Consider the following 11,462-nt stretch of genomic DNA (forward strand, 5'->3'; position numbering starts at 1 on the left):
AGCCATCTTGTGAAAACCACACATAGAATCATTAATTCTGGTGAACTACCTCAGCATTTTAATCCGAGTGAGGAACATCTCCTGTCCACATGCTCTGATTTTGGCTGGGATAGAGTTAAGTTTCTTCAGGGCAGCTAGTGTGAGGCAGTGTTGGGGATTTGTGCTGGAAACAGTGCTGGTAGCTCAGGGATGTTTTAGCTATTGCTGAGCAGAACTTCCACAGAGCCAAAGCCTTTTCTGTCCATCACCCCACCAGGGAGGAGGCTGGGGGTGCACAGGGAGCTGGGAGGGGACACAGCCAGGACAGACTGACCCCAGCTGATCCAGGGATATCTCACACCTTATCCCACACCATATGGCTGCGTGCTGAGCATAAATCTGAGGGGAGAAGAAGGAAGCAGTGGGAGAGGGGACACACATTTTGAGTGGTGGCATTTGTCTTCCCAAGTCTCTGCTACGTGATGGATCCTTACTTTCCTGGGGATGGCTGAACACCTGCCTGCCCACGGGAAGTGGTGAATTAATTCCTGGTTTCACTTTGCTTGCTCACACACCTTGTGCATTATCTGTTAAAATGTCTTTATCTCAACCCACAAATTTTCTTACCTTTACTGTTCTGATTCTCTCCTCCATCCCACTCTGGGGGAGGAAGTAAGTGGCTGGCTAGGATTTTCAAGGATACCATAACTTCTTTATTCTAATTTATTCTGCAATCAAATATTTACCAGGCTTAACTGAAGATTAGAATGCTTTTAAGAATGCACAGATACAATTAATATACCTAGGGCTAAGTCCACTCTTTGTGTCTGGTTTCAACTTGAGTCCATACTTTTCTGAATTTAGTAATTTCACTTCTAGCAGGCAATGGCTTTTGTAGGAAGGCAGCAACCAACAGCAATGATGCAGTAAACAATAGCTTTGTAACAACATCTTAATGGTAGCTGGTTATATGAACCCCATTCCTTGTCCCTCCTGCTGCTCCTCTCCAATGTACAAGAAGCATGCCTGCAGTGCTCCCCAGGTGGGGTTTTCTACCACTGCCTGCTTGAATCTAATAGTTTAATTAACAAGAAATAATTTTAAAAAATGTATCACTAGCCAAACAGACCTTTGAAAGCATCCTCAAGTCCTTCCCAAGCATCAGAATGTCTTTCTTCTCTCTAAACCTTTAATTTTATTTTCTTTGCTCTCCACTTTGGAAAACATTTCCAATCTAATAAGAGTCAAGAACCCAAACTCTGCTGTATCAAGAAGAGCTGGCTGTGCCTGCACTTGTGAACTTTGTTCCACTGCAGCAACTTAATATATTGACTTTGTGCTGAATTAGGGGCATTTGCCTTGATTTATTTGAGCATGTGCTTTTCAACCTGTATGTTCCCTCCTCTGATTTGCAGTGCATCAGCCAGAAGAATGGGAAGGTCCTAAAGGAATTACAGGGGTGCTTGATACTCTCTGCACTTGAAACTCCTTTGACCCTCGTTATATGTGTTCGAGAAGAAACCAGAAGGATTCTAAATGAGCATGTTATTTTTAGTACTGCTAAAGGGAAGGAAAAGGCAGAAATAAGTAAAAGTAGCAGTTTATTGCTGTTTATCTCAAAGTAACAAAGTTGCTCATCCTTACCACTAATGTTTAAAAATTTGAAACTGCAATTCTTCCCCCAGATAAAGCCTGAACTATGAAACCTAATGCTGGTCTTACAGAACTCTAAAAAGTACAGCTTAAAAACCCTATCAGCTCTAACTGTTGACACACTTGTAAAATTACCTTGCTCTGCAGAAAGTTTTCTGTGTAGCATTTGCAGCAGGCTCTTCTGCAAGGATACAGCTGTCCCACAGTGCCAGTGAAACAGAGGAGATTTGGGTGTCCTGCTTCCCAACCCCATTCCTTTCCATGCAGCAGCTGCCTTCTGGGAGGAGGGAAGCCCAAGGATGAGTCACTGTCTGACCCTACAGACATCATCTGTGTTCCTTGAGAGGCACACACCCAGCTGCTGACTTCTGCTTTCTGAGCCCCCTCTTTTCTGTCAGGATTAACAGTCTTCACAATAGCGTCTGATTTCATTACTGAAACTACTGTTTGATTCCATTAAGGACTTGGTTTTCCTACTCATTTTGTGAAAGATAATCTCATGCTATGTTAATGAACAGGGTAAAATCCTAATAAATGATGTTGTTGGTAAAAGTTCCAACAAAAATTATTTAACTAAAAAAAAGCTAGTAGTTTCCATACTCAACAAAAAAATGAATAGATCCTTCTAATGTGCAGTAGGTTGGAGAAACAGAGAAATCAGAACACTGAATAGAAATCTGTTTTCAAATTATTCCATAGGGCAAGTTGTTACACTACTGAAGCCAGATACAAAATTACAGCAGCTTCTTGGGGAATTAAGTCCACCTGATTTTTATTTCCAGATTGATAGTATAGATGGCAAAACACAAAATAAAAATCTTCAAGCATTCAGCTTTAGAAAACTAAGATCACTTTTTTCATATTGATTATTTTCTCAGGACAGTTGTTACCCTGGGATATGGCCATGTACACTCAGAGAATACAAATAAAATTCTTGAATTGTAAAAAACAGGGTTTTTCCTCTTTTTATTTATCTTGTTTGAAATGTGACTTATCTTTAGCAGTTTTTAATCATATGAACTTTTGCTTTATTAGAAAAAAGTATTTTAAATACATTATTATAAATATAAAAATAAAAGATAATATTTTATACGACAAAAGTTCAAAATGAACTAAGACAGTACAATAGGAATCAACAGCAAAAATGCTGTTCCCTTTGGTCTTAGCCTTGGCATCTTCTGTCTTTTACCATTGGTTTAAATGAAATCAAGCTTGGTATGAATTAAAAAAAAAAAAAAAGAAAAGAAAAAAAGAGAAAAAATCTGTTGAAATTTCTTCTGTTAACATCAATTATTTCATTTTTTTCCCGAGTGATCATTCATTACAAACCCTGTTACATATGGTTGATCATGTCAACAAAAACCTAAATAGGATTTAAGGCCAGTGGGGGTAACTATAACCATCCAAAATGACTTTTTCTACAACGTGGACTACAGAGTATTGTTTGGTACCCTCGGAATCAAGACAGAGCTGAGGCATGAGCTGAGGCACAGCCCCTGAGAAACGCATTCAGCCTTGGCTTTCAGATTGCAAATGATGGCAAATCGATTACAGTCCAAAATCAATTGCTGTAGCCATTATTCATCCTTGCTGTTAAAAATGTGTACTCCACCTCTACCCTGATTTCTCATAGATCCAGTTTTTAGCCTCTGAAGTTTTTCTAACATTACCTGAAATATTAAAAGTCATCTGTCACAGAAAACTTTTCCCCTTGCCAGATATCATCAGCTGGTTCTAACCCTCCTGTTGCCCTCTGCTCAGCTGAGGAAGTTCCCCAGACATAATTCCTGTAATGCATTTCTGATCATTTTCCAATTGCTCTTTTCTTTTTTTTTTTGTTTGAAACATGAACATCAGAACCCAACCCAGTCTGCATGGATTTTTCTGTACTCCATAAATTGGTGATACCAGTTATCTCCCTCCTTCCTCAGCACTCTCACATGGCTATATATATATATATATATATATATACATACACACATACATATGTATTTACTGCACCTGTGCAATAAAGACTGTCAGTGTCAGTGAGTAAAACTGACTGAACCTTAAGCAGGTGTTCAGCCACGCTCCTAAATACAGCTCCACTTGAGCATCTGTCTACATTTTTGCAGTAATTTTGGTAAACTGGCCTAATGTGGAGTGACTTCCAGCCTCCTCCACTTCTATCACTACCTCTTCTTCTCTGTTTTAGATCCTTACTGTAATGGGAGATTTTTGATGGCATGCTTTTACAGCCTAAACCTTAGCAGTACACCTGTGTCTCTTATTTTAATTTCCTTTCTGAATTAATTATTTTATGTCTTTACATCAGGTACCTCTCAGATGAGAATGTGTGAATTTATGAGTATTGACAATTTAAAAATAAATATTATTAGGCAGAACAATGGGTATTTGTATTTTGAAGTGGAAACAGAAAATGTGGCTATGAAGGGAATGAGCTAGTAAAACATACATTTCTAAAATCAGGAACTGAAAAGATTTTTTTTGCTCAGAACCATTGTAATAGCAGTTAAATTCCATTATTTCCAATCTGCCAGCTGTGAGAGAGAACTGCAATTTTAACAGGTGAATAAAAAAAAGAAAAATGAGGCAAAGCTCTGAAGGAAAAACACAAAAGACATTATAAGGATGATTTCAGGATGGAAAAAAACCCCCACCCCAAATCTCTCAGCAAGTGACAGCTGCGGGTTTAATGGACTATTCTTAAAATGAGATTTATATGCAAACTGCCTACAGAAAGTTAAAAAAGGATGCTAATAACCTATAAATGCAAAAGGTTTTTATCTTAGGCTCAAAATTTTTGATGGCAGTGGAGGGAATGTTATAACACACCATAAATGTCCCCATTAAATGATTGTTTCTATGATCTGATGCCATTATGAGTGAAAAGCAGAAAGCAGTTGCCCTGTTGCTCCCTCCTGCTCCACTTCTTCCCAACTCACTGAGTCTGTCAGTATGGGAGTTTTAGTCTCACATGCCACCCCATCACTTGTATTTCTTTCTACTTTCAAACTAGTATTTCTTTTTATTACCGTTGAAAATATTCCTGATCTCCTAATGCATTCCTTTGCCTTGAAAGAAAGTTTTGGACATGCATGTGTGAAATGTTGGATCAACATTGGAGACTGTATCACTGATGCCCCCACTGACAGGTGCACCTTTGGGTGACAAATCTTCCCCCAGCTCAATGCTGGATCTTTTTCCACAGGGAGCTTTGGGGAACGATGTCAGTTCACACCAGCTGGAAACTAAGAATGATTGCTAAAGATTAAATAGGTGGGAAAGGATATTATATCCTCTAAATTCTGAGTTGCAGGAGTCAGACAGCTAAATGCAATTCTTGGCCAATAAAAGGGATCTTTTGGAAAGTCCTCCACTTTGGGTCCACCTATTGCAGACAGTAAAGAACAAAGCATAGCAAAACTTCATTCTTTAGACATCTGACAGATGAGCTCTTACAATTTTTGTTTCAATGGGTTAAGGCATCTTTCCCATCTGCTTGAGCCTCCTCTGTGCCTGACTCCAAGCACACCTGGCAGATCTGGCAGGAGATAACACACATCTGCACCTCTGATTTGTACCAAGCTACCAGTGGGGTAAGGGGCTGCTAAGTTGTGAGCAGGCTGTTTTATTGGGCTACTTTTGCTATTAAGACAGATAGCTATATGTACGTTTATTTAAACAGCTCCTGCATACTGGCAGCACACATGTGAATACATACATACACACAGATACCACATTACAAGCATATGCATACACCTCTACACTGCTTAAGCAATGAATATAAGCTAAACAAGCAAATAGGATCATTGCTTTTTGGCACAAAATATCCCCATTAATTACATTACAAAATATCCCCATGACTAGCAGCTTCAAATACTTGTGCAATCTGCTTCTTCATTTAAAGAAATTGTAGGAGGCATTGCTCAGGAAAGCAGAGTTTGTGCAAGCAACACATTGCCTCAGCATCAGAGCTTTAGTCACACTGTTTAGAATTCAGTGGTGACAAAAGCTAAATTCTCCCTCCAATATTAAATATAACTCTGCTTAAATGTGGAAAAGTAGCACCAATTTCTTAAGCGAGAGCTAAAGTGAAGCTTCAGTTTTCTTGTGACAATTTTATAAAATTACCTAAAAGGTTTCAGAATTTGATTTATTTTTTCTCTGTATTTAGTAACTCTAGCACTTAATCTTCCTTCATGTCACTGCAGACCCAGCAAGGTATAGTGATCCTTGTCCTTCCCGATCTGCATGGAGAAGCAGCTGGAAGGCCCCTGGAAAGTGTCAGTTCTTGAGCCCTTTCAGTGCCAAAACAGGCTGCTGAGTCAAGAATGGGTTTGATCTCTGGCAACAATTTAAAAAAGAAATTAAGTTTTAGAGGAACTAAATCAATTATATTTTGAATAAAAATAACTAAAACACATTCTCTGAAGAAAATCGAGCTGACATTAGCACACGGTGAGTCCAAGAGCTGCAATGCTCATGGTCGTAGTCCGTTTCTAGTTGTGCTGGAGCCCTACCGAGAGAAATGATTCATCCCATAGAGCTGGAAAGAGAAAGAATCGGGTTTTCGGTTGCCGGGCTTTCTGCCTGCAATCCACCTCAGCCACCCAGTAGAAGCCATTGGAACAAGTACGAGGCACACTATTATTTCCCATTCCTGTGGAAGACACCCAGCCCGTCCCGCTCCCCACACCGCACCTTTCAGACCCGTTCGCTCCCAGCGAGAGGCCGGCCGAGCTGTGTCCGCACCCGTCCTGGACAGTCCCTCTTCCCCTGGGGATGCTGGGGGTCACTCCCCGCTCCCCGCCGTGGGACCGCGCTCTCCTCCTGTGTGCGCAAACCCGCCGCACGGAGCCGGTGTCCGCACCGGGGAATTGCGAGGGTGACTCGGTTTCGGAGGGAGGGAAGGAGCACGCAGGGCTGCTGCGCCTTTCCGTCCCGTCCCGTCCCGTCCCGTCCCGTCCCGTCCCGTCCCGTCCCGTCCCCTGCCAGCCGCGGTGCCCACCGGCCCGGACGGGGCGATCCCGGTGGCGGAGCATGCTCACAGGGCGGCGGGGGCGGTCGGGCCGGCCCGGGCAGCGGGGAACGGGCGGGCAGCACCGGGGGAGCGCAGCACCGGAGCGCTGGGAGCCCGGGCGGGCACGGGGCGAGCGGAGCCGCCAGCCCGGGTGGGAACCACCGAGAGTCGCGGGGGCGTAGAGCGAGCCCAGAAGGAGCGGGAGCGGAGCGTGTGCCACGGGCAGGGTCCGCGCTGAGCGGCGGAGCGGGGAGCCCGAGGAAGAGAGGAGCGCGCTGAGCGGCGGAGCGGGGAGCGCAAGCGGAAGGACGCGAGGCGGGTACCCAAACCGGGGTCCGCGGGACAGACGCCCGAGCAGGGGGACGAGCCGAACTGCGGAGCGGGAACCATTGGAAGGAGCCGCGGGGCGGAGACCTCGAGCAGGGGGATCCGCGCCGAGCCGCGGGGCGGGGACCCCAGGCGGGGCCCCGGAGCGCGGGAGAGGGACCCCGGCAGGGCTGGCGCGACGGTAGTGGCGAAGCGCGGAGCCCGGAGCGCGCTGAGCGGCCGAGCGGGGCCGTCCGGCGGGGGTGGCGGCGGGGCGGGGGGGCAGCGGCCCCATGGGGCCGGGCGGCGGGGCGGCGCTGGCTGCTCGGCGCATCCCGGCCGGAGCCGCCCCGCCGCCGGCGGGAGCCGCCAGCGATGCTGCGGGGCGGCCGGAACCCGCTGCCCCCGGCGACGGGGCCCCCCAGCGAGGCGCGGGGCCCGGCGGGCGCTCCCGGAGCGGCGCAGGTGGCGGCGGGCAGCCTGCTGGCCCTGCTCATCCTCTGGACGCTCTTTGGGAACGTGCTCGTGTGCGCGGCCATCGTCCGCTACCGGCACCTGCGGAGCAAGGTTACCAACATCTTCATCGTGTCCCTGGCCGTCTCGGACCTACTGGTGGCCCTGCTGGTCATGCCCTGGAAGGCGGTGGCAGAGGTAGCTGGGTACTGGCCCTTTGGGGCTTTCTGCAACGTCTGGGTGGCCTTTGATATCATGTGCTCCACGGCCTCCATCCTCAACCTGTGCGTGATCAGTGTGGACAGGTACTGGGCTATCTCCAGCCCTTTCCGCTACGAGAGAAAGATGACCCAGCGCTTGGCTCTGGTGATGATCAGCGTGGCATGGGCACTGTCCGTGCTCATCTCCTTCATCCCTGTCCAGCTCAACTGGCACAAAGGTGGGGATGTTGTTGCCACTGATGATATTGGAGATGGATTTGGCACTGCCTGGGCAGCAGCAGGTGCTGTCACCACCTGGGCAGAAGATATGAGTACCACATGGGTGGCATTAGCAGCAGTGAGACCCTCTGATGGGACCTCTGGCAGCAATGATACCCTCACTGGACCATCGGAGAGCTGTGACTCCAGCCTCAACAGGACTTATGCTATTTCCTCCTCCTTGATCAGTTTTTATATCCCGGTGGCTATCATGATAGTTACCTACACTCGAATCTACCGCATTGCCCAGGTGCAGATTCGTCGGATCTCTTCCTTGGAGAGGGCAGCTGAGCATGCACAGAGCTGCCGGAGCAGCCACATTGACTGCCACCATCACACAAGCCTCAAGTCGTCCATCAGGAAAGAAACCAAGGTGTTGAAGACGCTCTCTGTCATCATGGGTGTCTTTGTCTGTTGCTGGTTGCCATTCTTCATCCTGAACTGCATGGTTCCCTTCTGTGAGAGCCCACCCAGTGACCCCCACGCTGGCCTCCCCTGCGTCAGTGAGACCACCTTTAATATCTTTGTCTGGTTTGGTTGGGCTAACTCTTCTCTTAACCCCATCATCTATGCCTTCAATGCTGACTTTAGAAAGGTTTTCTCCAACCTCCTTGGATGCGGTCAGTTTTGCTCTGGTACTGCCGTGGAGACTGTTAATATAAGCAATGAGCTTATCTCTTACAACCAGGACACCCTTTACCATAAGGAGATAGTGACTGCTTATGTTAACATGATCCCAAATGTGGTTGACTGTGAGGAAAATCGCCAGGACCCTTTTGATAGGATGTCCCAGATCTCCCCTGACCATGAGGTTGCCACTGACTCTGCCTGTGAGCTGGACTGTGAGGGGGAAATTTCGCTAGGCAAGATAACACCTTTCACTCCAAATGGTTTACATTAAATTGTGTCCTGGTCTGGTCAGTTCTTCTTGGATTATAAAAGATAATATTAGCACCGAGTGGAGAAACCTGCTTGATGATGTGCTGTAGTTTGCAGATGTAGATGCTGTCATACAGTGGGCTGGCAGCACAAACTTCAATCAGCACTTCCCCAGGCTGAGGGCAGACCAGGCAGTCTTGTTGATTAGCTGTGGTGAGGTATTGTGGTATAATTGCAGTCAGTTCATGTTTATAATGTGTTTGCAAATGAAAGGTGCCGTTGTCACTGCTAAGTATTATGACTGCTAAAATCAGGGACAGATGTGGCTGGCATAGACATTAAATAAAAAATTCTGGGTTTGTTTGTTCAGATCTTATGTTTCTTTTTCTCCATTTTTTTGGTTGTTTAGTTTTAATTTTTTTTTCTAAGATAGAGATAGTGAGGTGGTGATTTGGATGATTATTTAAATGCGTGTTTCTGCCAAAACAGTTTATGTGAAATCCTTGTTCTCCTAGGCGGCGTTGTTGCCTATGATATCCTCTGTTTCTGGATGAATAAATAAAAGTTATATTGATCAAGGGTTTATTATCTTTCATTTGTCACCCTGAGAGATTTACAACAAGTATTCCAGCTAACATGTCTATATGAATAGTTAGAATGACTAACAACTTAACCCTATTATTTTAAAAGCAAATAGTCTGTATAGAAAATACAGTTTTTGAATAAAAGTGAGGCTCATAGGAATTCTTGACTTTGATGAACTTGTTTATATGGCTCTAACAGCTACATTTATACCTGTTTTTCTTTAATATTATGATGCTATCCCTTTCTGCGGTCAAGAATATCAAATATACATATGTACAAGCTATTAAAACTTTCCATTTAATTCTGCACTTGAATTTACTTTTTAAGAATGCTATTAATGTAAAGAGTTTGGTGATAGAATTAGGAGTTGGGTATGTCTAAAAACAATAATTGTGTTTGAAAATGATATTAATAATAATCATTTCCCAGTGTAGACACTAGAGAACTCATTCACACTGAGAGAACAAAAGAATTTTGTTAATGTATATTTTTAGTTACTTATTAACTGGGACTTAAAGATACTGTAAGTACCTCAGCATTAACTAAACATTTTAAAGCAATCTTTAAACCTGAAGAGAGTATTTTTGACTCTGTTTCTATTGAATCATTTACATCAAATGGAATATTAGAAACAGTTGTAAGCTTTCAGCTCAGAAACCAAAAGCGATGCTATTTCCAAAACAAGTGACCAAAGGTAGTAAAAGCAATACCAATATTTATTTCAAGTTTTGGCTCACAAGTTGAACAACACTTGAATTAATTTACCCTTTAGAAATACCTGTGCCATGAGCTGAGCAGATTTAAATTGAATGGCAGGTGTTGATTCTGCAGCCCTCCCTCCTAAGAGCCCTGACCTGGGGCCTCCCCATCCTGCCTTACTGGGCCCTGTAAGATGTATGGAGGAAAAGTAGAATCTGCATAGTTCAGGGCAAAATAATTTAACCAGGTGCTGGAGCTTGTGAATGTTATGGGCTTAGTATTGAGCCTGCTTGGAAGTCAAACCCTTAATACTGGTTTGGGGGTTATCTTCTACCCTCTGGAGATATGGGGTCAGAGAAGCACAGGAGGTATGTGATTGAAATCCCTTTGTGGTGGCCTCTGCTGCAATCTGATCTGCAAGCAATGTTTTAGGTATTTAGTCTTTGATATTAATTAGTTATACTATCTTGGATTACCTTTTTAATTGCTTGTCACTGAAGATTGACATCTACCTGAGCATTTTCTTTGCTGTTGATATGAAATCTCAGTGTAATATCTCTTTACAGCTGTCCTTAGGGAAGGGTATTGTGACTGTGTCTTAGGGAAGCTTGAAAAATAAATCTCATGCCCATAACCAGGTTCAATATACTAATGGCTTGACATCAAGAGTGAATATGTTACTGTTTATTTGCTAAAGCAATCATATGTTTTTAGAGTTAACTACAGTTCTAGTCTGGCTGCTTAGATAAACTTGTCCAGAATAAAATAATTTTCCCAAATAAAAATGAAGGGAAACTGCTTCTGGTGGTGCAGAAATTAATTATCCCAACCTGAATTTAATTTTTTGCATTTTCCATTTACTACTCAAATGTTGAGACCAGTACAGCATTTTAAGCTGGATTTGTGCAACCACCCAATGCTATCCAGATGCAAGAGGTGCAGACACCTGGTGCTGATTCCAGCTCCCAGGGCAATGCCTGTATTTTATCCAGTTTTGTCTGCATTAAATCAGAAGCAGCCTGGGGAGATGGGGAAGGGAAATTACGATGTTTCCCTGAGCACCTGCGTGCCAGCAGGCTGTGCAGCCTGGTGCTGCATGGTTCCCCTGCTCCAGCAGCAGTACAGAGCAGCAGAACAGAGGGTGGCCCCTCACTGCCCGTGTGTCCTTTCTGCTTCACAGTAATTCCTGTGCAGAGGTGTGGCAGCTCCCTTGGATCCAGCTCACTGCAGGTGTGGCACAGGGGCAGATGTACACAAGATGCTAGGGCATCACCTTGACCCCTGTTCTCCTCATTGAGGCTTTACCTGCCTGGGTTTCTGGAATAAGTGAGTGGGCTGGCTCTGGGATGCAAGAAGACGTCTCCATCAGAGGGTTTATGTAACAGCTTTGTGCAGAATATTAGAAA

General features: G+C 44.7%; 2 protein-coding genes across 8 annotated transcripts in view; one reads left to right on the plus strand and one right to left on the minus strand.

Moving 5' to 3' along the window:
- LOC148223879 (uncharacterized) overlaps positions 1-6,699 on the minus strand; it is a 43,556-nt gene extending 36,857 nt beyond the window's left edge. For all 7 annotated transcript variants that reach the window (XM_088163142.1, XM_088163138.1, XM_088163136.1 and 4 more), the window contains exon 1: positions 6,337-6,699. In XM_088163142.1, the coding sequence (XP_088019268.1) occupies positions 6,337-6,677 (341 nt within the window). In that variant the 5' untranslated portion in view covers positions 6,678-6,699. The remainder of the gene's footprint in view (positions 1-6,336) is intronic.
- A 472-nt stretch (positions 6,700-7,171) lies between these two features.
- DRD5 (dopamine receptor D5) lies at positions 7,172-9,350 on the plus strand. Its single transcript, XM_088163150.1, has one exon. It carries the CDS (start codon positions 7,337-7,339, stop codon positions 8,792-8,794), a length of 1,458 nt encoding a protein of 485 aa, XP_088019276.1. The 5' UTR covers positions 7,172-7,336; the 3' UTR covers positions 8,795-9,350.
- The last annotated feature ends 2,112 nt before the right edge of the window (positions 9,351-11,462 follow it).

The sequence above is a fragment of the Sturnus vulgaris genome, chromosome 4, assembly GCF_052056855.1.
Source record: "Sturnus vulgaris isolate bStuVul1 chromosome 4, bStuVul1.hap1, whole genome shotgun sequence".
In the NCBI taxonomy this organism is placed as follows: domain Eukaryota; kingdom Metazoa; phylum Chordata; class Aves; order Passeriformes; family Sturnidae; genus Sturnus; species Sturnus vulgaris.

What these genes read in the sequence shown, in the direction of transcription:
- DRD5 (XM_088163150.1), top strand. Translation starts at nt 7,337, where the DNA reads ATGCTGCGGGGCGGCCGGAACCCGCTGCCCCCGGCGACGGGGCCCCCC.